This window comes from Equus asinus, chromosome 15 (assembly GCF_041296235.1).
Source record: "Equus asinus isolate D_3611 breed Donkey chromosome 15, EquAss-T2T_v2, whole genome shotgun sequence".
Classification (NCBI taxonomy): domain Eukaryota; kingdom Metazoa; phylum Chordata; class Mammalia; order Perissodactyla; family Equidae; genus Equus; species Equus asinus.
In genome coordinates this window covers 5,161,683-5,188,656 of record NC_091804.1, presented here as the reverse complement: position 1 = coordinate 5,188,656, position 26,974 = coordinate 5,161,683, and the positions used below count along the sequence as shown (strand labels likewise).

The 26,974-nt window shown below is 41.6% G+C and overlaps 1 protein-coding gene across 4 annotated transcripts in view; it reads left to right on the top strand.

Moving 5' to 3' along the window:
* The window catches only part of CFAP61 (cilia and flagella associated protein 61), a 295,450-nt gene that overhangs the window by 203,877 nt on the left and 64,599 nt on the right, over window positions 1-26,974 (top strand). For 3 of the 4 annotated variants that reach the window (XM_070485505.1, XM_014855816.3, XM_070485506.1), the window contains 3 exons: window positions 9,776-10,068; window positions 18,171-18,498; window positions 20,103-20,194. In XM_070485505.1, the coding sequence (XP_070341606.1) occupies window positions 9,776-10,068; window positions 18,171-18,498; window positions 20,103-20,194 (713 nt within the window). Of the gene's footprint in view, window positions 1-9,756; window positions 10,069-18,170; window positions 18,499-20,102; window positions 20,195-26,974 lie in introns of those variants that run through there. The other variant, XM_044748834.2, reaches the window with a different exon arrangement.

Sequence of the window (26,974 nt, the reverse complement as noted above, 5' to 3'; positions counted from 1 at the left end):
TGACAGAGTGAACTATTTGTACAAATGCTTCTGCCACTCAAAAGTGTTTTCTCAAGCATCTTCCTCTCTGTTGCTTGGATTAAAGTAAACTTGTTTGACTAGTAAAACAACCAGAATAGGGCCTGGCTACCTATTTGTTGTTAATGGAAACCCAGCAGTCAGGTTTTAGAGATGACTGAGTGCAGCCCCTTCGTTCGACATAAAGCTCTTGGTTGGGTTTTACAACCGCACATGGTGAGCTGGGATTCTAACTCAGACCTTCATTCAGTCCAGGGAGGTAAAAAGCACTAAGTGCCTAGAGTGTGGGAATCAATAAATCTATTTAATGTATTTATTTAATATAATTTAATTACAGATTTATGTATTAATTAACTTTTTATCAAGTTACTACAGTTACTTCATTACAAATAAAAAATGGGTATCAAGTGGCATTCCATACATTGCTGGATTCAATTTGTTAATATTTTATAGGCTATTTGCATCTAAATTCATAAGTGAGATGGGCCTGTAGTTTTCTCTTTTATGCTTTACTTGCCAATTTTTGGAATCAAGGGTATGCTAGTCTTACAAAGTATTTTTGGGAAGCTTTCCATATTTTTCTGGGGTCTGAAATACTTTTGTGTAACCTAAAAGTTGGACAGAAATCACCCATAAAACCAATTGGGCATGGGACCTTTGAGCAGAAGTGGGTTATATAGGTATATACCAGGGACCCAGATTTAAAACTGGTCAAGATATTTTCATATTTGCCTCAGAACTTGTTATTATTTTCAGTTTTGCCTCTGTATGTGTTTAAACCTGTTTCAACATTTTAGTCACTCTTTAATCACTGCCCTACGACCTGCATAGACTTAAAGAATTCCCTAATCTGAGGGTCAGCAAACTCTTACTGTAAAAGGTCAGATAGTAAATACTTTAGACTTTGCAGGCCATATGGTCTCTGCGCAACTACTCAGTTCTGCCATCATAGCAAGAAAGCAGTCAAACATAATACATAAATGAATGAGCATGGCTGTGTTCCAGTAAAACTTTATTTACAAAAATAGGTTATGAGCCATAGTTTGCAGAATATTGCTTTTATGCATAAAATTTATAACAAATCATTACCATTTCATCAAGTCCAGACCTCAAAATGTAACTTAAACTCCCTAAAAGTACAAAAGCCAATGGTTCAGTACAAAATACACAGTATGTCTTAGGACCATACCCAATCCTGTTTTAATGCAGTGTTTTAACTTCGAACTGTTTGATGTTTTAGGTATTAGGAGTGAGGAGCATTTTGATCAAGAAAAGGGCCTTTGAAGGTGGCAATGCAAGTTCTTAAGGTTGAATGTTTATGGCAGGGATTTAGAAATCCCAAAGCAGGAAGCACTATGCTCTCCTTCAGATGCCTTCTTTTTCATGCTCTTGTTGTCGGATGAGGGAAGAGCATCAGTGCTATTCTGATGACTTGACTAGTTGTCAGATGGTGTTACCCTGGTGCCCACATAAAGGGAAATGCTTCTGCAAGATTTAAGAATGTCTCCCCTCAGCCACTGCATAAAACCCTGTGAGGGCCTGCTTTTGTCCACTGAACAGCCAGGATAAGAAGTATGTAGAAATTACTTTCTTGTCTTAAATGTAGGCTATTTTCCCCAGGTCCAGTGCTAATGACACCCCCAGGGCACCTCCCAGGTATGTACTCTTAACAGTCAGATGCTGGGCCTGACTCTGGGAGGCATCTGAGAAACTCAGCCTGGCCAAGTTAATTCAAGTCTGTGTGGTGGTCCTTCTCAAATGGCTTTTCATGTAAGAAAAGTTAGAAAGAAAAATGTTAACCTCCTGCTTAAGCAAGGTCTTTCTTTTTGTAGATTTTCTATGGTTAGAGTCATAGTAAGATTTGAGTTTAATTAGTCCCACTCCGAAGAATATCTTCCTCACATGGGTTGATGTAGGATTAAATGGGATAAATAACATATTACACGTCTGATACATGACAGTGTCTCATACATAGTAGGAGCTCAATAATATCGGCTGTTGTTAGCATTACTATTACTACCACTGCATGTGATGGAGTTGTTGCTCTGCACTGAAGGTTCCCCAGAGTATAAGTCTCAGCCCTGCCATGCTGGTGATGGCGCAGCCCAGGACACAGTCTCTACACAGAAGGCGGAGTCTGTGTACACCAGGGGCCAGTCTGGTGGGAGAGAAGTGCTGTGGCCTTGAGGAGAGTCCTGGAGGCCTGAAGGTTGGAGGAGACTTCCCCAAGAAAAGAGGATTGGAGCTCAGCCTTAAAGAAGGGCAGGATAAGCAAATGGAGAGAGAGGTTGAGGGAGTTTGCTTTGTGTCCAAAAGACAATGGCCAACAGCATGGCCTGGGCAGACTCTTTAAGGGCGGCCATGTGAGATGGTGGCAGAGGAGCAAGTGGAGGACCTCAGGGTCCAGCCAGGTCCAGGTTTAACTGTTTACTTTTTAGGGATTGGGGATAAGCAGTGCACAAAACTTCACTTTAGGAAGGTGAACCTTCCATCTGTAGCACCCACCCAGTAGAAAGAAAGCCATCTTGTAACAAGGGGGTGGAGAAGACTACTGGAGGCAGTTGGAGGTGGGGCAGCCATGCATTCAGGTAAGGGTTGGCACAGCCACTTCCAGCTTATTTCCAAGTCAGTTATGGAATGACGGTGTTTGAAGCTAGAAACTAGAAGTCTGGCACATCATGAAAAACAAGGAGCAGGGCTGCATTCCTATACCCATTTCCATCCCTCCGCCTGTCAGCCCTTGCTTCCTCTTCATGTCACCTTAATAACACCAGGAAGAAGGTGGATATTTTTCGTGATAGTTAGCTTGGCTCCCTCAGTGCTAATTTTCCCCTTTCTAAATAGTTCAGGGTGGGATTGGCAGGAGGGAGCTGAGGACAGGGCCCTTCTCAGAAGAGTCTGAGAAAAAATCTTGTGTGTCTCATTGGCTGTGATTGGGTCATGTGTCCATCCTGGAATCACGCCCCGAAGCCGGGGAAGCTCCAGGCCTAACTTTGCTGAAGCACAGAGACTTGAGGGGAGGGGCTTATTTGCTGAGGATGGTGGGAGATTGTTCTAGAAGGAAAGGTGGATGCTGGGTAGCAGAAACAATGGATGGTCACTAGGAGGAGGTTGGCTGTCTGAAATCCTGTCGATTGAAACTACACAGATACCACCCCAAAGCATCTGCACTCTCCCCCAGTTGCTGTTTTATCACTCCTCCCTCTGCTTCCAAAGGAGAAACAGTTGTTTCTGTGATGGAATTAGTTCAGTATGAAGGAATTGGTTTCCTGGGCTCTAGAGTTGGATGGATTTATAGACGTAAATTATCCTAAACTATCAGAACTGCTCTGGTATTGCAGAGAATAGCTGACATCACTGGCTCAAATGCCGCTTTCAACTGCAAACCAAACCTGGAGAGTTCAGCTGGGGTGGGGGTTCAGATAGAAGCCGGCAACCTAGTACATTATACCACTTTATGGCATTAATTGAAACTAATTGAAATTCATCTGCTATTACTTCTGTACTTTCCATGAAAATGAAAAGTAGGATGAAAGTAAAGTAAAAAAAATAAAACTGCCTTAATGGCCCAAAATGGATCAATTATTTTCATCTTTAGCTAAACACAGTTTACTGCCTTATTAAAAGCATGTTTATAGGAAAAGTATAACATTAAAATTCCAGTGCATGAATCACAGAACAAAGCCTTTGTTATGTTATAACTAATATATTCTTCCCTTTTTATCTGGCAGAGCAAAATGGGACAGGTCAGACTCAGGTCATAGAAATCTTATGGCTTTGACTTATAAAAATTAAAAAGAGCATTTTCTGGTCTATTTGTGGACATAATATGTTTTTTCACTGAGTGTTTATTTCGTAATTTATTGAGATTCTATGATATCTATCTAAAATTCTTTCATTATCTAGTTATTTGCTAAAATTAATTATACAGATAAAATGCCAAGTTGAGTGTTTTGGGGGGAATGTGTTACATATTTATCTGCAATCATAGTGTAGTGTGAGCACTGGTTCTAAACTCAGACTTGGCAGGTGTGAGTCCTGCTGAACGATCTACTTGCTGTGTGACCTGGAGCTTGTTACTGATCCACCCTGTCCTCAGTTTTTTGAGAACATAATAAAACTTATCTCATGGGCCTGTTCTGAGGATGACTGAGGTCATACATAATCACTCTATGCCTATTTTGAAGTGGAAAAAGGAAATATAATTCTTCATTAAAATACAATGGAATATGTAAATATCATAGAAATAATTTAAAATACATTATAAATTGTCATCTATAATTCTTGTTTTCTCTGGCCTTAAAAATATATTAACTATGAAGGAAAATTCATATTACTATCTGTGTGCATAAATTCTGAATTTGTTTCTTGTACTCTTGAGATGTGATTACATGGCTAGACAACCAGGTCAGGAAATCCTTCCCTTTTGCTGTTTTCAAGTGATCGTTTCTCCCGGGAGAATCCTTCATCTTTGGAGTACTGAGCGTGGTCATGAAAGGGCAGCAAAGCATGTTTTCTAGGCGGTTAGAGTGCTCAGTTCAAAAGAATAAAATGCTGCTTTAGCATCTACTAAAAACAACTTGTTAAAAAAGTTGTTCCATTACTTTTAGGGCAAATCTGTGTCTAAAAAAATTAACACCATATTTTATTTTTTGAACCCAACAGAGACATGAATGTAGCATTTCGTTTCTATAAAGCCATGTTACCTTTAAATATGAGTAAGCTGTCTAGCTTCTGAAACTATTATTTACCTCCTCTATGAACCAGGATGATGAAACTGGCATCTTTTTCCCCCTGATTAAGCTAAAGTGAAGAACCTCTTAAATCTGGGTGCATTATGATAGTTGAAATTATAAGGTGCGTTACGTTTTTTTCGTGGTCACAATCTAAGTTGCCAACGTATTCATATAGACCTTCCAAGAGTTTGTATCAAAAAGCAAAAAGATCACCTCTACGTTTATGCCAACATTTTAAACTGCAAGTCGTGGTGCTTTTTCGGTCTGAGGTGGAGAGCTGACCGCTCGCAGAGGGAGCTATCTGAGTCATCGCCGTCCCTCTCCCCTCCCCAGCTGAGCTGTCAACACGCAGCCCCTCTCCTCTCAGAAGCGCCCCTGCACATTTTGTCTCAAAGGTGGTTGCAGGCCAGCAGGGAGAGGACTGAGCGCTCCTTCTTGCCAGCTCCAGTTTTCGGAGCTTTCACGCGGTCGTCCTCTAATGGTGCCCTCCTTGCACTCTGCTGTCTGTGTCAGATCTGCAACCTTAGTAATGCATAATTTATTCCCTAAAAGGAGCAACAAAGATTGGCCTTCCATGAAAACGGCTATAGTTATATCCATTATCCTTTATTGAAAATTCACCCAGATTGTTCTAATCATCAGTTATCATTTGCCATTTGAAAGTAGGGCAGCCCAGCATTTTACCTCTGTCACCCATCAGATCAAGTGCAAAAACTGGTCATTTCTTGTCTGTTAAATAAGCTGAGCTGCAAAGAAGACAGTGACCAGATCTTTTAGCATGAAACTGATATCCAGGGGAAATCCTCAGCTTTCCCACTCTATTTCTTCCATATATGCATAGAAACTTCAAAAGAATATATATGATATCCCAATTATGTGAAGGAAGCCCCTGCAGGGTGTCACCTCCTTCTAAATATTTGCAAAGACTCCATGAGTTATAAAGCACCTAAATGGTTGAAATACACTGGCTAAATTAGTCTTCAACTAACTGAAGTTGTCTGACATTAAATGCATGCTGTAAATGGGTGTATGTCATGGGTCCCCATAACCTGGAGCTGCTTCAGCCCCTCTGTACAGCCATTGGGTGTTCTGCTCCCACAAAACCCCATCCACCCTGTGTCATACACTCTAGCAGGGACACAACTATCAGACCCAACGTCTCCCTCCCTTTTCACTGTTGTTATTCACGGCTCAGTTCATCTACCCCCTCACCTCACCGTGAAACTACTCTCTTTCACCTACTTTTAAACTCTTTCTTCCTTCTAATTCTTACTCAGCGATTGAAGAAAATCTATTTCTCTGAGGCTCTCTCTGTTCTTCTATCTCTCTGCCCTTTCTTTCTCTCTCCATTTCCTTTCTTCCCCATCTTTCCTCCTTGATTCAACCAAAAATTGACCGAATTGTCGCAACATGATAGTTATAGAGCAGGTAACCTCTGTATGAAATATTCTCATTTCCCTGTGTTCAAGTGCCAACCAATATGGCGGGAGTACTATTTTATACTGTTGTGTTGTAGGCGCACACAATTTTGGTTACATTTAGGATTATGTAGGATTTTGTGAGCTAAACTGGAAACCTAATGACCAGATCTAACATTGCTAGGGAGAACATGTTTCTATCTTTCAAATCTCAGGTATACAACACATACTGTGGCTGGATATTTCTTGTAGTGCCAACTTAATAGTGAATACCAAGTAGAAATATGTAGTAGGAAAATCTAGCCACAGCGAGGTTGTTCTGTAATAAATATTTAGAGGGCACAAAAGTAACGCCCAGTTAGCATAGGATCAGCAATCTGATAAACCTCAAACATTCATCCATGCATCTAATCAGGAAACATTCTGTCACATCCATTGTAGCCCAGGCACTGTACAAGTCTCCAAGGATAACATGCTGGGCAGGGTAAACTCGAAGTATCTCACTGGTAAGCCTAGGTGTGTAGACTGTGGTGAGTGCAGAGAAGGAAAAGTAGAGACTGCCACAGGCCTACGGCACCTCACCTGCTGGAGGCTGGGCGATCTGCCGGGGCCCAGGCGCAGCCACAGGCTGTGGGGAGGCCTTGACATGGGGGCTTCAAAAGCGCTAGTTCCACCCCTTCCACGCTTGTAAAATTACTCCCATAAATAGAAGTAATCATATTTTTATGCCTAGATTGATTTGTCACAAAATGAATCAATGAGTAATTAAAATCTTTGTCTACTAGTTTTTTCTGAGGGACTCCCCAAAATAGAAGAATTTGGTTATTATATGAATTATCTTCATGCTTATATTTTTGCTGTTAGCTTATGAAAAAATTTTTTATGGGCATCTGAGTGAAGCCAACCTATTATTGTTAACAACTCTAAATGTTATTGATGATAATAATAGTAAGAGATTGTGTATAAAGTGCCTAGCTTTGTACCTGGTATATGGAGTCACAAGATAAATATGAATCTAAAAATTCTTTACAAAGTAAAAGTGAGAAATGATGTAGAAAGAACTCACAACTGCGCAAAGATAATGAAAAGAATAATCCCCTACAGAATGGAGACAGTTAAAAGGCAGGAGATCCAGCTGCCAAAGAGTAATAGGCCGGCTCTGTTACATCAGGTCTTGTTACATGTGTTTAGTGATGTGATTTGACCTGTGACATGTTCTTATTTAGTAGCAAATTATATTATAATGAGATTCGACTATATTTTATAGGTAATGAGAGAAATATAACTAAATAATCATGTAAACCATGTTTAAATGAAAAATTTTAGATGAAATCACATACGCATTTATTTAGGATATGCCCAATATGACTGTGATAGTTTGGACTACTGTTGAGCAAATATCCACAGCCCTCCCCCTCCCACTGTGGGCACGGTTTGCTTCCTGCGCCTTTGACCACGGGCGTGGCGGTGGGACTTGCTGCGGTTGATAAAACGTGAGTGGATGTAATGCAAGGAGAGCCTCAGACAGTGCTTGCGCAGTTACGATTGCCCTCCTGTGCTCTTGCATTTCTCCATAAACAGAATAGGCCTCAGGTATCTGTTAGTCCAAAGAGGATGAAAGATACATGGTGCAGACCTGACCCCAACCACAGCTTGAGCCAGATCAGCTGACATCAGCCAGCCCACAGATGTGTGAGCCGACGTACAACAGGCTTATTGTTGTTTGACATTGAGTTTTGTGGTAGTTTGTTATGTAGCATTATCATGACAACAGCTGACTGTTATGATAACCAACTCTCTTATTGGGGAGGTGGTTTCAAATTAAACTTAAGGGTAGATAAGATTATTTAGACGTTAGAATATCTATAAATAAATGTCTAGTTTAAATAGTAGAGGTTTTATAAAATGTATTACCTTTTGAATTGAATGCATCATCCTCTCATACCTGCCAATAATCTGTGGGCACCCCTTGCTAGATGGTACAGCTTTCCAAACCCCGGTGGCATTGCCTTGCCTAGGTTTTCATGAGCCTGTAATGAAAAGACCCATCGCACAATATAGTCACTAAAAGCTAACATGAAGGAGACTGGAAAAACATTAAACTCTGAGTTGCATGGGGCCTCAACACTTAAATTTGTTTCACTGAAAATAAATATTGTTTTGGCATGCATATTTTAAAAGGGCAGAAGACCTCAAACCTTTGACAGTTTTAGGCTCAAGCTTTGGCTTTCCTGGCAGGCTGGCTCTTTGTTGTGCCAGACAGCCAGGATTCATGTTTCGCAGCAGGTGGGAGCCTCAATAATTTAAGCAAAATGTTGGCTCTTTCAGCCAAGGAAAATGCAGCTCACTGAGGAATGTTGCATTAGAGCATCTGAATAGAGAGAGAATCATAGCCACAAATTGGAGCATTCTGGTGAAGGCAGGCAGGAAGGACCCTGCCCCCAGGCTTTGGGACATCGTGGCATTCCATAGGTGAGCAACAGGAAGCATGGGAGAACTTTCTAGATGCTGTTACCCTCGGAGAAGCAATCTGAAAGTTATTCTAGTTCATTTTTTTCTAAGCAAATAAAACAAGCCCTTACATCTCCTCTCAATTTTGGATCAAAATACATTTTTGCATAATTTATTCAACCAAATTGAATAAATATACTTGCCATTTATTTTGCTTCATAAAATTCCTTTTCATACTATTCATAAACAGGAGAAAAAAGTGAATCTATCAATTTTTGTGGTAAAATTGTTACAGCTACCTGGAATGTGAGTCTACAGCAGTTTCTGTCTTCATGAAAAGGTAAAAATGCCAATTTAACGTCAAAAATAGCATACAAATAGCATATAATACATTTTACTCATTTAATAGTATCATTGATCTTAAAAACTGATGAAATTAGTAGAATAGCATATATAATTACTTCTGTAGTATTTTTAAGAAATAATAAATAGTATAGACTGTTACCATCAAAATGTTGTTATACAGAGGAAATCTTTCAAGAAGATTTTGTGATTTTATTTTTACCTACCAAAAAAAACACCCTTCATCCTGTTTTGCTAGGTCTTGACATATTAAATTTTAAAAATCAGAGTTTGAATCTTTATAAAATTATCCATTGAAAAGCAGAATATCAAAAAAAGGAAAAATTTCCTTGAAATCAACTCAGTTCAACATTTAAATATTAAAATATCGGTACCATCATGTACACGAATATTTTTTACCATTGTCCTTTTCATCACTTAGGAAGAACTTGTATAGATCGCAAACTTCAGTAATTGTTTTTCCCTTAATAAGTGTAGCAAATAGGGAAGAAAAACAAGATAAAAGGTTTTATTCTAGGTGGTTTCATTTAGCATAATTTCAACTTTCAAATTATGAGAATAAAAATGAATGTCCTACTTCTGAGTTAAAAGTACTTGACTACTTTGTGGGATGTTTTGTGCCGATTCTTTACTAAATTATCTTGGTCGCCGTTGCTAGGTAACACCGCTGGCTTCCTGCGGTAGAAAAAAGAAGAGGGTTATAAGAGCAATTCGGCATTATTAGATTTGACTAATAAGGTTGTTGGTTCTTTTTTAACTGTCTGTCTTAGCTTTTTCCCTCTTTTCTAGGGAATGTCATTGTCTATGGGAGTACAATTGACACTTACACCACCGTGGAGACTCTCTTAAACCTTGGAGTGAGGGGCTCCTGCATCCACCTGGTGCAGCCCCCGCCCAAGTCCACCATCACCTGCATCAACAACTACTCGGTGGAAGGCGCAGTGGAGGACGCGCTCAGAGCCGCGGGCGTCACCGTTTACCGGGACGCCGTCCTGGCTCAGTGGAACGACGGCCTGCACCCAGACCCCATTCAGAGCGCCAGCTTCACCACGCCCACCAAGCCTTTCAAACTTCCGTGCGCCGTAAGTGGGTCCCTGTGAACTTCACCCACAGCCTTGGGGAGCCCATCACCTCCAGCGACTTGGTGTCTGGAAGATCGTGGGCGGTGAATTTATAGTCACAGGTTTTGGGTTTCGTTTTTGAACTCTTCAGATTATCCATTGCTGAGTAACCAACCACCCCAAACTTAGGGGCATAAAACAATAACAATCATTTATTATCATCTCTTCTGGTCCTGGGGTTTGACCTGGCTCTGCTGGGCTGTTCTCACCCAAGGTGTCTCATGTGGTTGAAGTCAGACTGTGGGAGGGGCTGGAATCATCTAGAAGGCACGTTCACCCACATGTCTGGCCGTTGATGCTAAATCAGCTTCAACTGAGATTTTGGCCAGAACACTTGTAAATGGTCCCTTCATGGGACTGAGCTTCCTCTCAGCGTGGTAGCTGGGTTCTAAGAGCAGCTAGGAGAGAGAGAGAGATGCCCTATCACCTTTTGTGACCCAGCCTCAGAAGTGAAGCAGCATCACTTCCACCCCATTCTGTTCACTAGAGCCAAGTCACTAAGGCTGGCCTGTCTTCAGGGGAAAGGGAGATAGACCTTGCCTCCTCATGGAAGGAATGTCAGAGATTTGAAGAGTGCTAATGTTGAATGAGAGCTGGCCGTGTCCCAGGCACAGTGCTGTGCGCTTGCAGTGCATTCTGTCGGGCCCTCACGACAGCTCTGCAAAGTGAAGCATCCTCATTTCACAGGTGAGAACACCATGACTCCAAGTCAATGGTGTGCTGAGATCTCAGCCCAGGTCAACCGGGCCCCAAAGTCTCTGCTGCTGTTAACCTCCTAAGATTCTGAAAGAGCAATAGTAGGTCTTTCCACATGGAGTAGAGGCTTAGAAGATATCTATATATCTATATCTACATGTGTCTATCTGTATATATATATAGAGAGAGAGAGAGAGAGAGAGAGAGCAAGAGAGAGAGGGAGGAAACTTCTCTTTGGAGTGTGTAATGCTCAACTTACAACCCGTATCCTCAGAGTCACCAGTTTGGAAGACTAGCAGAAGCCAGCAGGGAAGGAAAGAGGGGAGAGGCCAGTCAATCTAATGGAGAAGCAGGAGACGCCTCACAGAGGGGAGGCTGAGGTCAGTGTGAGTGTTGGGGCTGTGTAGGTCAAGGGTGTATGTTAGTGGCTATGGTAAAGGATACCAGCAACGTCTAGTGGGCAGACTGTTGAGGGAGGTCAGTGGGGGTCAGAGCAATTCCTTACCTAGGAGTAGGGGGTGGTCAGCCTAAGTCAGGGCTTCTCAGCCAGGTGTCCCTAAGTGTAGATGATGATCCTCATCCCCCGAAGGCTAGAGGGGAGCTCAAAGGGGATCACCACCACAAAAGAGAGTTGTCTGGAATTTCTCATTTTATCCTGATAATCCATGGAAATTTTGCACTCTGCTCTTTGGTACATTCATTTATTCTCTCATTCCACAATTTTATTTTTTTGCTGAGGAAGATTGGCCCTGAGCTAACATTTGTTGCCAATCTTCCTCTTTTTGGTTGAGGAAGACTCACCCTGAGCTAACGTCTGTGCCAATCTTCCTCTATTTTGTATGTGGGTTGCTGCCATAGCATAGCCACTGACAGACGAGTGGTGTAGGTCTGTGCCAGGCAACCAAACCTGGGCCACTGAAATGGAACGTGCTGAACCTAACCTCTAGGCCATATATTTTTTTAACAAATATCTTTTGAACCGTTACTAGGTCTTAGGCTCTGTGTGTGAGAGATACAGCAGTGAAAGAGACAGAAAAAGTTCATTTTGTTTTAACATAAAAATGACATTATCTATACATGTATCTCAAAATACCTATTTAAGACAGGAAAAATCAAAATGTTTTCACCCAGATTTTCCCCCAAAATGATAATCTTGAAAAAATGCCAGGTTTATCCTGGGGGAACTCTGGAGGTGAGCACACACCCTGTTTAGGAAGCAGAGGTGTAAGAAAACCTCCCCAAATATCCAATTGAAGGCAGGTTCCCTAGCAGCCCTCTGGCCTTCACGTCCCTACTCAGATCAGAATTGGGATCACGGCAAAGACATCTTGCAAATATTCTCGACTGCCTTGATCCAACACACCTTCCTGCTAGAACTCCGTCCTGAAGCAGTCCGAGGCAGGCTGGGCCTGTCTGCCGTCAGGTGCAGTCTCCTGCTTCTCCCATCTGCACGCTCCACAAGGAATGGCCCCTGCAGATGGCACTTCCCGGGCCTGGTTGCTCTTGGGCTTTCATCTGTATGTGGCCAACAGTGTGTACTGGCGGGAGATTAGAAATAGGAAGAAGGGAGAAGTCAGGGTATTTATCCATCCTACTGGCAGCTTTGGGTAGCATCTCTGTCAGGACATTAGGAAACTTTTGGTGGGGATGAATATATTCATTATGTTGGCTGTGGCCCTGGTGTCGTGGGTTGAATTATGTCCCTCCAGAAAGATACGGTCCTAATCCCCAGTACCTGTGAATGTGACCTTATTTGGAAATAGGATCTTGGCAGATGTAATCAAGTAAAGAGAAGGTCGTGCTGGACTGGGGTGGGCCCTAAATCTAATAACTAGTACCTTTATATGGAGAGAAAGATTTGCTGACACAGAGGAGACATATGAATAAGAAGGCCATATGATGAGGGAGGCAGAGGTCGGAGTGATGGCAGCTACAAGTCACAGACCAGCAGGGATTGCCGGCAACCACCAGAAGCCAAGAGACAAGGAGGGAGTCTTTCCTTGAGCCTTAGGAGGGAGCATGGTCATGACAACAGCTTGATTTCGGACATCTAGTCTCCAGAACTGTGAGAAAATAAGTTTCTGTTATTGTTTTTTTAAAATTCAGTTCCTTTATTTATTTTTTCATTTTTCTGAGGAAGATTAGCCCTGAGCTAACATCTGCTGCCAATCCTCCTCTTTTTTTGCTGAGGAAGACTGGCCCTGAGCTAACATCTGTGCCCATCTTCCTCTATTTTTTTATGTGGGACGCCTGCCACAGCAAGGCTTGACAAGTGGTGCACAGGTCCGCACCCAGGATCCAAACCGGCGAAACAGGGGCCACCAAAGTAGAACATGTGAACTTAACCACTGCGCCACCAGGCCAGCCTCAGTTTCTATTGCTTTATGCCACCCAGTTTGCAGTACTTTGTTACAGCAGGCCTAGGAAACTAAAATAGATGGTGTCACAAGTATACACACCTGCTAAAACGAGAATTTTTACAACTGGAATTATACATTATTTACTATTTTATATTTGGCTTCTTTCACTCAGCATAGGAACATTAAGATTCCTCCATATTATTCCATGTATCAATAGTTCATTCCTTTTTATTGCTGAGTAGTATTCCATTGTATGGATATACCACATTTTGTTTATTCATTCACTTGCTATGCACATTCTTGGACACATTTTTGTGTAGATATATTTTCATTTCTCTTAGCTATATACCAAAAGAATGGCTAGGTCATATGGTAGATGAACGTTTACCTTCTTAAGAAGCTGCCATACTGCTTTCCAAAGTAACTGTATCATTTCACATCTCTACCAATAATGTATGAGAGTTTCAGACACTCCATATTCTTGGCAGCACTTTGTATTGTCAGTCTTTCTAATTTTAGCCATTCTAGTGGGTATGACATGATGTATCACTGTGTTTTTAATTTGTGGTTTCCTGATGATTAATGTTGTTGGGCATCTTTTTACATACTTATTGGCTATTGGTATATCTCCCTTTGTGCAGTATCTGAGCTATTATAAATGAATTTTTAAAATTTTGTTTTCCAATTGATCACTGCTAGTATATTAAATGCAGTTGATTCTGTATATAAACATTGTAACCCAAGACATTGCTGAATTCACCTATTAGTTCTAGTAGTTGCTTTCTAGATGTATAAACATACCATCTGCAAATAGGGACAGTTTTACCTCTTCTTCCAATATTTAGGCCTTTTATTTCATTTACTTGCTTTATTCTGCTGGCTAGGACCTCCAGCATAATGTTGAATAAAAGTGGGGAAAGTGCCTTTTTCCATATCTCAAAAGAAACCTTTCAGGCTTTCACCATTAAATACGAGGTTAGCTGTGGGATCCTCTTTGGTGCCTTTTCTCCGACTGAGGAAGTAACTTTTCATTCCTCATTTGTTCAGAAGAATTACCACGAATAGCTGTTGAATTTTGTCAAATGAATTTTTCATATCTATTAAGAAGATCATATTCTTTTTTGCTTAATTCTATTGATAATGGTAAATTACACTGATTGATGTTCAAAATGTTCAGCCAACTTCACATTTCTGGAATAAACACTGGTCGGTCATGATGTGTTATCCTTCTATGTATTGTTGAATTTAATTTGCTAATATGTTTTAAGGACTTTTGAAACTATTTTACAACTAATTTATGAGGGATATTTGTCTATAATTTTCTGTTTCTGTAATGTCCTTTAACTTTTTGATATTTGGGCTATGCTGGCCTTGTAAAGTAATTTAGGAAATTTTCCTTCTTCCTCTATTTTCTGTAAAAGTTTGTGTAAGATTGGCATTATTTCTTTTTCAAATGTTTGACAGAATTAACCATTGAAATGATCTGGGCCTGAAGTTTGTTTTGTAGGAAGATTTTTGATAAATTCAATTTCTTGACTAGATATAAGCTTATTCAGATTTTCTGCTGCTTCTTTTCAATGTCAATTTTGGTAAGTTGCATTTTTCAAGAAATTTGTCCATTTCACTTAAATTGGTCAAATTAGTTGGCGTTGAGTTGTTCATATATTCATACATTATCTATTTAAAGTCTCAGATCTGTATTAATAATCCCTCTTTCACTTTTACTGTTGGTGAATTGTTCAATCTCTCTTTCTTGAACTGATGAGAGAGAGAAGAGACGCAGAGAAAGAACTATCTAAATTTCTCTGTCTAGCTGGATGTCTGTCAATTTTATTGACTTTTTTCAAAGAACCAGCTTTTGAGTTTGTTAATTTTCTCTGTTGTCTGTTGGTTTTCTCTTCTGTTGATTTCTACTCTTAACAATTATTTCCTTCTCTGTGCCTGCTTTAGTTTGCCTGGCCCTTCATTTTGAACCTTAGGTCATTTTTATATAAGCATTTAAAGCTGTAAGTTTTCTTCTATGTTTTAGCTGCATCCCACAAATTTTAATATGCTGAATTTTCATTATTATTTAGTTCAAAATATTTTCTAATCTCCTTTGTGATTTCTTTCTTTTTGATTTCTTTTTTGGATTATCTAGAAGTGTGTTGTTCCTAGATACCATATTTTTGTTGATTTATAATTTAATGCCACTGTGGTCAGAGACATATTCTTTATGATTTCAATCCTTTAAGATTTGTTGAGACTTGTTTATGTCCAAGCATATGGACTATCTTTGTGAACATATAAAGAATATGTAGTTTGTGGTTATTGGGTGTGGTATTCTATAAATAACAATTAGTTCAATGTGATTGATAGTGACATTTGAATCTTCTGCATCTTTATTGACATTTTTTGTCTAGTTTTATCAATTGCCAAGAGAGGGATACTAAAATCTCTTACTATTATTGTGGAATTTTCTATTTCTCCCTTTAATTCTGTTAATTTTTGCTTTATCTTTTTGAGCCTCTGTTATTAAGAACATGAACATTTATAATTTTTATATCTGCCTCTTGAATTGTGCTTTCAATTATTATGAACTGTCCCTCTTTATCTCTGGTAATATCCCTTATATTAAAGTCCACTTTATCTGATGTCCTTATGTTTACTAGTTCTCATGGTATATTTTTTCATCCATTTACTTTCTACTTATGTGTCTTTATATCTAAAATGTGTCTGTTATAGGTATCATAAAGTAGATAGTATGTGTATTTTTATTGCTGCATAACAAATTACCACAAACTTAGCAGCCTGAAACAGTGTTCATTTGTTAGCTCCTAGGTGTGTAAGTCAGAAGTCATGGTATGGCTGTCTGCTCTGCTCAGGGACTCTCAAGGCTAAAATTAAGATGTCAGCCAGGCTGCACTTTATCTGGAGCTTGGAGTTGTGGTAGAATTTAGTTCCTGAGGACTGAGGTCCCTTTTTTCTTGCTGGCTCAGACGGGTCCACTCTCAGTTCCTAGGGGCCAGCCACACGCCTTGCCACATGGCCCCTTCCATCTTCAAGCCAGTAACAGAGAATCTCCCTCATGTCAAACCCTCTTCACACTTCAAATCTCCTCCTTCAGGATAAGTCTGATCTCTTTGTAAGGGCTTACCTGATTAGGTCAGGCCCACAGAACATATCTTAAAGTCATCTGTGCCATATAACATCACCTAATCGTGGAAGTGACTATCTCATCATATTCACAATTCACACCCACATTCAAAGGGAAGAGTGGGAATCTTGGGGACCAGCTTAGAAAATTACCTGCATGCTTTTTTAATCCTTTCTGACCATCTCTGCATTTTAATTGCAGTGTTTAGATCATTAATATTTAATGTAATTATTCATATGGTTAGATTTAGGTCTACTATTTTATTATTTGTTCACTGTTTGTCTCCTCTGCTTTTTGTTATTCTATTCTCCCTTGCCTGCTGTTTTTAAATTAGAGTGTTTTTTTAGTATTCTATTTCAGTTGACTTTTTAATTATACATTATTTTACTTTTTGGTGGTTGCTCTATGGATTATAATATACATCAGTAATCTTTCACATTCTAGTTAGAGTTAATATTGTACCATTTCACATGAAATGTAAAAACCCTGCAACTATACAGGAAAAAGGGCAAAGGCGCTATTGGTTCCTTGAGGGATAACAAAGGACATCACAGAGATGATGGATCAGAGTCCAGCACTGTCCAATGGAACTTTTTTGTGATGATGGAAATGGTCTATATCTGCACTGTTCAATGTGGCAGCCACTAGCCACCTGTAGCTTTTGAGCATTTTGAATAAGCTACTACAATTGGGGATCTAGATTTTTAATTTTGTTTATTTTTAATTATTTTAGATTTAGATGTGTATAGTCACGTGACTAGTGGCTACTGCAGGATCATTCATGGATCATTCATCATTCATGCGTGTGGGGAAGGGATATGAAAGGGGTGTCCCTCTGGCCCAGAGCAGCTGATTTCTGTACATAATGGGGCAAGTATAGTGGGTAAAGCAGGCATGTAAAGGAAGCAGGGAGTATGACGTCCATCAGTATGATGAGGGTCCATGTCATATGTTCACTTTTTAGCATGCTTTTAACAAGGTGGCAAACTATATTTAGATAAAGATAAAAAATATTAAACTTAGCTACTTCAGTGACATCTGAAGACTTAAAAACAACCAACTTGGATTGCTTTAATGACTTTCAACATCAATGTGGAAGAAGATATCCAGATGAGCATGAGAAAGCATTGAAATTTGGGCAGAGAATGGAGGGGGCTTACAGATTGCTTCTAAGGAGCATGCAGAGGGGTCTGTGGCCCCTCTGTATAACACAGGGCATGGCCTATGGTAGGTACCCCATAAATATTTATTGAATGATCATCTGCCATACCAGGGCAGGAAGCAACAAGGCAGGAGCCCAGACCTGATAGATACCGAGGCTGATGGGGCTCTCCTCCTCTCAGAGGCATCCTGAAGGGACAGGCTCTCTGGGTTTAAAAGGCCAGGAATGGGGCAATCTGAAGACTCAAGACTGGATGAGGTGACCCCAAGAAGGAATCTAGAGAGACCTAAGTGTCAGACACAGGAAGAGGAAAATAGAAGGAGGCTGAGATAGAGCTACTCAAAATGTAGGAGAATGAGGAGAAGGTGGTGCCTCTATGAATGTAAACCTCCCTACAGGGAAAAAAAATTTACTCCTGTGTTAGATATTCCATCATTTGGCATCCTTCTCTCCACTGGATGTCTAGATAGAATGATTAAAAAAAACGGACATTGAGTGATCTTAATTTGTTCTTTATACCAAAGGCAATCAGTCTCTCTCTCTTTCACACACACACACACACACACAAATACCATTATGACAAACTTTTAGTAGATTCAGGTTTTTTTGCGTGCCCGGAATGATAAAATACTCTAGAGACTATTCACAGTCTTGGGAAGGTAAAGTGAAGAGTGATAACTGAGTAATAATGTTATTGTTCATTTTTTAGATGTTTTTCAGCTTCTTTGAGAAGAATGTGGATTACGAAACATTTAAAGCTTTCAATGATGCGTGTCTGGTCTATGATGGCCGACTTGTGATTGATGCCAACTTCCACACCAACGACGTAGCCGTCAGGGCTGCCGGTTCCCTCACCAAATTCTCCAATAAATATTACTCAAATGAGTGGACTCATAGCAGCTTCAATTCCAAAGAAATTGGCTTCCAGCTGGCAGCAGCTATGCTCAATCTCTTTGATCCAACCCTCGAGCCTGTGACTGAGCCACCAGCTGATCTGGACCGACTCATCCCCATGTACAAGGGAGCCAAGATCCAAGGTGTGTAGTAGGCCTCTGATGAAGTGCCTCTTGATTTGGACCAGTGCTCAGGGCAGCCCACCATATTCCTCTTAGGCTTAGTGAGGGGACTCCTCTGTCCCTAGAGGATTTGCACAGAGACAGAGTAGGGCCCTCTTTCTTGATTTTTTTTTTTTGCGGAAGATTAGCCGTGAGTTCACTACTGCCAATCCCTCCTCTTTTTGTTGAGGAAAACTGGCCCTGAGCTAACATTCATGCCCATCTCCCTCTACTTTATACGTGGGACACCTGCCACAGCATGGCTTTTGACAAGTGGTGCCATGTCGGCACCCGGGATCTGAACCAGCAAATCCCAGGCCGCCGAGAAGCGGATGTGCAAACTTAACTGCTGCGCCACTGGGCCAAGAGCTCTCTTTCATTTTTAAGCATTTATTATGGACCAGACATCATTATTATGGTCCCTTGCATTTTGAGCTTTTATTATGGACCACATCATAACTGTAGTCCCCATTTTACAGATAAGGAAACTGAGACTAGGGGATGATTAGTAACTTGCCCAGACAGAGGTCACTCACAGTTGGTAAGTGGTGCGATGCCCTGACATCTTACCAAACTTTCATTCCCACTATAAGTTCAGAGATAAGGAGACCCTTCCAAGCATCCCAGACCTTGGCCTGCTATCTGAATGGATAAGCTAAACCATTTGCAACTGTGAAATAGTCCACTTTCATCACATAAGCCTTATTGGCCCCTAAGGAGATCATCATATGAATAACACAGGATTTCTTTATGTTTGGGAGGTGAGAGATACCTTTGAAAATAGTCTTTGAATATTGTGGACCTTCTATCAGAAAAATGCACATATTTACAAAATTGTATATTCGCTGCCAGGAAGTTGATAGACCAAACCCCAAAGCCATCCATGGACCCCCAGGGTGTCCATGGACCCCAATCCAGTAAACAGAATATTAGACTAAAGAGACAAAAGCCCTACATTCCAGTCCTGGTCTTTTTCTACCTGAGCAAATGGTCTTCGAGGTCTTCCTCTGCTTCACTCTGGATAAGACCTTAGGAAACGTGGTGGCCATGGGAAAGGAAGAGCAGGGGTGGGTGTCAGAGACCAGAGCCAGATCAGGCTCATACTTCTGGGACAAGCTAGAAATATTAAGAATTTCATAATGATAGTTTTCTAAAGCATTGAACAAGACTTTTGTTGATTTTCCTGATAACATTCACTTTTTACAATATTTTGGTTATGTATTGAGGAATGATGGGGAACGGGAAAACCACTGCAACATTTAAGGCCTCTATACGTCTTGGTTTGGCTTTGGCAGGTGTAGGTTAAAGTGCCAGGAGTTGTGGGAAATGACAGGATACACGGGACCAGCTTGGCACATCTTCTTGGAGCTTCAGTGGCTGTATTATGGGGTATAATGGCACATTCACATTGATTTAAGTGAAATCAATCCCAGCTGGTTCCTTGCTAGTAGCAGTACTTTAGTGGGAAAGTTATGAGGAGCATACACTATGGTAGGCATCTCTCTTTGTGCTGTGCTACAAATAAAGCTCTGTTACCCACTTCATTAACAACTAAATTAAATGTGGAAAATTGCCATTTCCTCCAGGAGGCATTCTTCCTGGGTCTTACCATTATCTGCATATTGCCAAGCCCGCCATTCCCACTCCCTTGGAGGTACAAAAGGCCCAGCCTGATTTTGTAAGTACTATTCTTGAATTTCACTTTAGTGAATATAACACTTTGTTTATTATATAAAATATAACACTTTGTTTACAAGGGGGTGAAATTCTTTATTAAGAGTCTTTAGCGTAATGTATTGGTTCATGCATCAGAAAGCCACTGTGGTAGCCAGTCCCCAAAATGGCCCCCAGTGATTCTTGCCACTTGGTATTCATACCCTTGTATGGTCCCCTCCCACAATGAATACAGCTAACCTGTGCAGCCAGTAGGATATTGTGGAAATGACAGTGTGTGACTTCTAAGGCTAGGTCATGAAAGACATTACAGCTTCCAACTTGCACCCTCCTGGATCACTTGGCTGCCATGTTGTAAGGTCTCCCAGGCGGCCCTTTGGAGAGGTCCATGTGGTAAGGAATTGAGGATTCCTGCACCAGCCATTAGCAACTTGCCAGTTGTGTTAGGGAGCCACCTTGGAAGTGGATCCTCTAGCCCCAGTCAAGCTTTCAGATGATGCAGCCTCAGCTGACATCTTGACTACAAACTTATGGGACACTTTGAGCCAGGATCCTCCAGGTAAGCCACTCCCAATTTCTGACTCCCAAAACAAAGATAATAAAAGTTTATTATTGTTTTAAGCCACTGAGAGTTTTTTAATAGACTTTATTTTTTAGAGCAGTTTTAGGTTCACAGATTTCCCATAAATCCCTTGCCCCTGTTCATGTATAGCCTCTCCCACTGTCAACATCCCTCAGCAGAGCAGTACATTTGTTACGATTGGTGAGCTTACATTGATGCATCATCGCCCCAAATCCGGTTTATATTAGGGTTCACTCTTGGTGGTGGACGTTCTGTAGGTTTGGACAAATGTATAATGACATGTAACCACCATTTTAGTACCATACAGAGTAGTTTCACTCCCCAAAGAATCCTCTGTGTTCTGCCTCTTCACCTATCCCTCTCTTCCCCCAACCACTGGCAGCCACTGATCTTTTTACTGTCTCCGTAGTTTCGCCTTTTCCAGAATGTCATAGAGTTGGAATCATGCAGTATGTAGCCTTTTCGTATTGGCGCCTTTCACTTGGTAATATGCTTTTGTTTCCTCCATGTCTTTTCATGGCTCGATAGCTCATTTCTTTTTAGCACTGAATCACATTCGGTTGTCTGGATGCACTGCAGCTTATTTATCCCTTCACCTACTGAAGGACATTAAGCCACTAAGTTTTGAGGTAACCTGTGATGCATCAGTAGATAACTAAAATAACCACTTTTGTGGCAATGTAGCAGGTAAATTGCTTAGGGTCTGGGATATCCATCCAGACCCCATTGTTCTCCTGCCCTCCCTGAATTACACAGGGAAGATGATCCAGGAGAAGCAGAAGCTGTGAGGTGTGGTGTCCCCTGGGTTCAAGGTAACTAGAGAGGACACGGCTTGGTGGTCGGTTGGTATGCTCCTCAGATAAGATTCTCTGACAAATGGTCCCAAACTAGTGTTTGTCGTCAACTGTTTCCTTTCTGGTGTGTCTTGTTTGCTTTTTTGTCAGTGAGGCAGACATTGGAAGTTGCCTACTTTCATTCCCATTTTCTTATCTATTATCTTTGAATATTTTTGAGGGTTAATGATCTGACCAACTTAAAATAAACACATTTCCCAGATTCCCTTGAGAATAAGGTTGGCCATGTGGCAGATTCTAGCCAATGAGGTGTAAGTAGAAGCTATTGGAAAATTCCTTAAAGAGAGCAGACTCAAAATGGCATAGGCTGTTGGCCTCTCACCCTTCTCCCTTCCGGAAATCTCAATCCCAGCTCTTCCACTTACTTCGCATGGACTTTGGACAAGTTATTCAACTTCTCTGTGTTTCTGGGATTGTTAATAACCCTGCCTTTAAGGAACAAAACAGCTGAGCAATCAGTGTGGATGTCGTTGTTAATCAGAGTTCCCGACAAATCATGAAATCTGGCTTTTCCAGGGAAGGGACAGATGCTAGGTGTCTAAAACTTACTCCCCTTCGCCTCTCCCAGATTCTTTTAGGTTCTTTTAGATGGTCTGATGCAAAGTTTGCTTACAAATAGAGAAAGGATCATAGCAAATGGCATTCCAGTTCTAGTGCTACGTAACAGAAATGAGCAACATGAAGCAGCCATTTAATTTTGCTCACAGATTCTGTGGGTCAGGAATTTGGACAGGGCACAGTGGGAACAGCTTATTTCTGCTCCACAATGTCTGGAGCCTCAGCTGGGAAGACTAGAATGTCAGGGGTGACTCCCTGGTTGGGTCCTCTGAAGGCTCCTTACGCACCTGGGCTGGGATGACTCAACCACAGGGAGTGCTGACCAGAGCCTCACCTGGGGGCTGTCTGTGTGGCCTGGGCTTCCTCACAGCATGGCAGCCTCGGAGTAGTCAGACTTCTTACCTCACACCTCAGGGCTCCAGGGCAAGTGTCCTCATTAGCAAGTTGGAAGCTGCATTTCCTTTTATGACCCAGCCTCAAAAGTCACACAGTGTCCTTTCCCCCACATCCTCTGTTAGAGCAGTCACAGCCCACCAGGATTCAAGGAGAGGGGCAGAGAGTTCTTCTGTCGATGGGAAGAGTGTCAAGGTCACATTGAGGAAGAGTCTGCAAGATGGGGGTATCGTTGTGACCATCTGTGGAAAGTACAATCTGCCACCCATGGGGTGGGGCATTAAACTAAGCAGGATGAAGCCCCGATGATGTGTTCAGAGGCTGAGCATTTTGGTCACTGTAGATAAGTAACTGGAGCTGAATATGTACAAGAGCTTGAAAATACTGGACTTGGCTCCAGACAGAACCAGATTCTTCAAGGACAACGTGTGATTTCCCACATGCAGTGTTATTTATTTATGAACCACTGGCTCTCTCTCTGAATGAAGTCAGAGGAGGAGCCAAAAGGGGTTTTTAGATAATGAGAGTTTTAATAAGAATGCAACTTAAATAGATTCTTTGTCTGGTGCTATGACAGTATTTGAACAGGACCCCTGACTTTAATTAACCGTTTTGCCAGGTGGGCCTCCTTTTTAATTAGTACAGAAGATCTAAACAGATTTTTTTCCATTTTATTCTCTGAGAAAAAAAAATGTAGGATGGTTCCATGGCAATCTTTTGGGGTTGGAATTAATTTGATCAAGTAAAATTGTTGCCAAAATGGTCAGACAGTCACCTAAATATAGCCAATTGATTGAGAATGGAGCCCATTGAACAATATTTCACTAGAGAAACTAAATTAATATTCTCACAATAAATGTAGTACAGATGAATCTTATCAGACTTTTATAGCAGTCACTAATTGGAATATTTAAGTAAGAAGGCACTTCAGTAATTCATGAGCTCTCTGAGAGGTAACCTGACAAAAGGAAGAAAGGGGACCCCAAGTCGTCTACATAATAAACTGATTTACAGATTCCAGTCCACATGCTTTGTTGGCTTAAACACCATGGAATAAAGAAATTTGTCACAACAAATTCTGCCTTGGATACCATTAAATTTAAAATTGTGCGTTCATCATGAGGATCGGGAATGTGATTTCCTGCACATCAAGTCTGATTAATCCTGTGTCTTCCATTTGGCATGAATTCCAGAGCCATTTTCCAACCATTGTCAAAATCGTAAAGGAACTCAAAGGATAATTGTATTCAGGAAAAAAGGAAGGAAAAAAACCACAGCAGAACCAGTTACTCCCTCAAAATCTTAAATTCAAGATCCCAATTTCCTGACAATTTACTTATATAGTTAAAATAAAAGAAGAAACTAGACACATCCCACAGAATTGGAAAGTGTGTCAAACGATCATCATTTCCCTGGAACCCCTCATCCGGGGCCAGGGCTGGAAGCCGGGCAAGTCCTCATGGAGTGGAGTGACTTTCTGTCGGAATAGGCAGACAGGGGCCTGGGCCTCACTGGGTTTTCCTGATCTGCAAGCACCTGTGAACAGGTATGACCTAAGAAATTTAGGTGAGTCTGGCCGACCTCCAAGCGTAACTTGTGTCTGAGAAACCTGTCGATAGGTGAATTATCTTTAATGTCAATGCGATATATTTCGATGCATTCCACATTCCCAGAATGGCCCCCCCAGTTATGCTAAGACAGTGCCAAATCTAGTTAAAAAGGACGCAGTTACTTCCATAGTTAAGATTAGCTGTCATGGCACAACTCCGTCGTTTCTTTCTGTGCAGTGTGGCTGTTTGGTGCACTTGTTAAGCCCGCATGGTGCTAAAACATACAGAGGCAACCCGAAGATTGTAATTCAATATTTAAATTTGAAAATAAATTAAAACAAACAAACAGAATCATGACAACAAATCACTGAAAACAATGCTGACAATGCCGCCCTCGGGGAACAGGCTGCCATTGGAGGCACAGACCGCTCAGATACCTGGCCAGCAGCCTGCCGGACGCCGAGCTTGTCGAGACTGCCCTCGTCTTGAGAAGCTCAACCTTGGCCAAATCAGCCTCGTAAACCCAGAGTTCTTGTGAGGAGAAGGTGGAACTCTGCTTTAATTTAGTGAAACTGCAAAATCAAAATTTTGTCACCCACGTGGGCAGATCTCACGCTGCGGCCCTTTGATGCCTGGTTTCCTGTCTTCACCGCTCAGATTTTTAAGAGGAGGAGGATGAGACCAAGACCTTGTTGGCTTGCTGACTCTGCTCTCCAGTGACCCCTGGGGAAACCTGGCAGCTGGTACTATGCCAGAGCTGTTGACAGTGTCCCCTCTTTCAGACCCTCAGCTGCCACCAAGGCGAGGGAGCAGCCTCTCCCTCGACACTCAATTTTTCCACCTAGCCGTCCCTGCTGCGAAGGGACCCCCCACCCCTGGGGTGGAGGGGGTCGGGGCTAAGTCTAAAGTTGCCGGTGCCAAACTCGAATGGTCTTTAAAGTCTTGTGTTTAATCGTAGAAATGCACGTGCAGGGCACATTCTTCACTCTCATAGACCTGTGCATATTTAATGCAGAAATAGCATTTATGGTGACGGGCCACCAAGTAAAGTTGATGGCAAGGATTATTCTATGATGTCATGTGCCCCAGCCCAGATGTGTTCATCGCTCAGTCTGAGAAGTCAAAACTTAAAGAAATAGACCTGAATGAAAAATCCATGGGGTGATCCAGGATAGAGATCTAGGACTTGTGGCAAGAGCAAAGGGTGAGGGGATGACCAGCCTGCAGCCAGGGGCTCCCCACCCCGACCTTCCTCCCTTATTTCTCCCTTCCTCCTCCTGCTTTCTGTTTCATGTCTCTCCCTCTCAAGTTTTTCATCAAAAGTCTAATTCCTTGCCACAGCACAGCCTGAGTATTTAAAAATAACTACGTTTTCCTTTTTCTTGCTGAGGAAGATTAGCCCTGAGCTAACATCTGTACCAACCTTCCTCCACTTTATATATGGGTCGCCACCACAGCATGGCTGACAAGTTGTACAGGTCCACGCCTGGGATCTGAACCTGGGCTGCCGAAGCAGAGCACGCCAAACTTAACTACTATGCTGTGGGGCTGGCCCCTAAAAATAACTTTTTATCATTTTAGAAGTGATAGTCATTGTATTAAAAAAATTAGAAACTACAGATAGTCAAATGAACCAAAAGAGAAACAACAAAAATGACCCAGTCTCCCAACCACAGAAAATGACATTTTGTTAAAATGTTGATTAAATTGCTTCTGTAGTATAAAATGTACTGTGAATATATTTCCCTGTTATGAAGTCTAGTTTACCAATAGTTTTTATTGGATGCGTTGTGCCTCACTGTGTGGATGTACCATTGTTTTCTTAGATAGAGCCTTAACGAGTGGTTTTTTATAACACTTCGCTGTGGTGGTGGATTTCCTCTCTGTCTCCGTCCACCTCTATGAGTGATGGGCCACCTGCACCTCCTTGAGGTGCCATCTGCCACCCCCTTTCCTGAGCTGTCTTTGTTCTCTCCCCAACCCCCAAATCCTCAGTTTCTCACACACGCTTGGGGTTGGCCCAGGATTTGTGGGCATCCCTCCTGTGCATCTCACCCGTGCCTTTACACTTGGCTGACCCCTCCTCAGGGCTTCACCATGTGACACCCAAACACCTACCAGTTGCTTCAATTGATTTAAAAATCCAGTTAAACCGTGTGTCCTTGTTTAGACAAAGTCCCTGGAGACACCCAAGACTAAGTCAATGTTTGGGATCAGTGCTGCCCACCTTGCCTTGTATTTCTAAATGCCACGTTCAAGTTCAGAGCCAAAGCTTAAGTCTATATGCACTCAGGAGGGAGTTATTGAGCATTACTGTGTGCTAAGTTCAGAGTCCAGGGGCAAAGCGCAGGTTCAGCCACCACCCACAAAGCCTGTGTTTGGCCACTGAGGGGTCTCGGTTGGGTTGCCTGGGCCGGTGGGGAATGCGTGCCCATTGGGTAAGTCAGTAGCCATTAGGGGCTGAAATAGAAGAAGTCATGTGATGGAATAGAGCGGCTCTTTCCTTGTCATCTGGGTCTACATGGCAGTTTCGGCCAGTTCATAGGGGACATAAAGCCATGACTCCATACCTCTGACAATTTACAAATTAACAAGCAGCCTGCAGAACGTATATGTGTATTTCCCATAAACTTGAACCTTCTTGCATGGAACAGACCTTACAAAACAGCTGAACCTCCCCAGGCCCCACTGTCAGAGATTCACCTTTTACTTATTCCTTTTGTTTAAGTAAACTTTAAAAGCTGAAATACTTTCTGATCACTTTTCACCAGGAGGTTTTTCTGAAAATGGTGGTGCGAAAAAACTAAGAAAATTAAATCTTAAAACACCTCACAGAAGAGAATAGA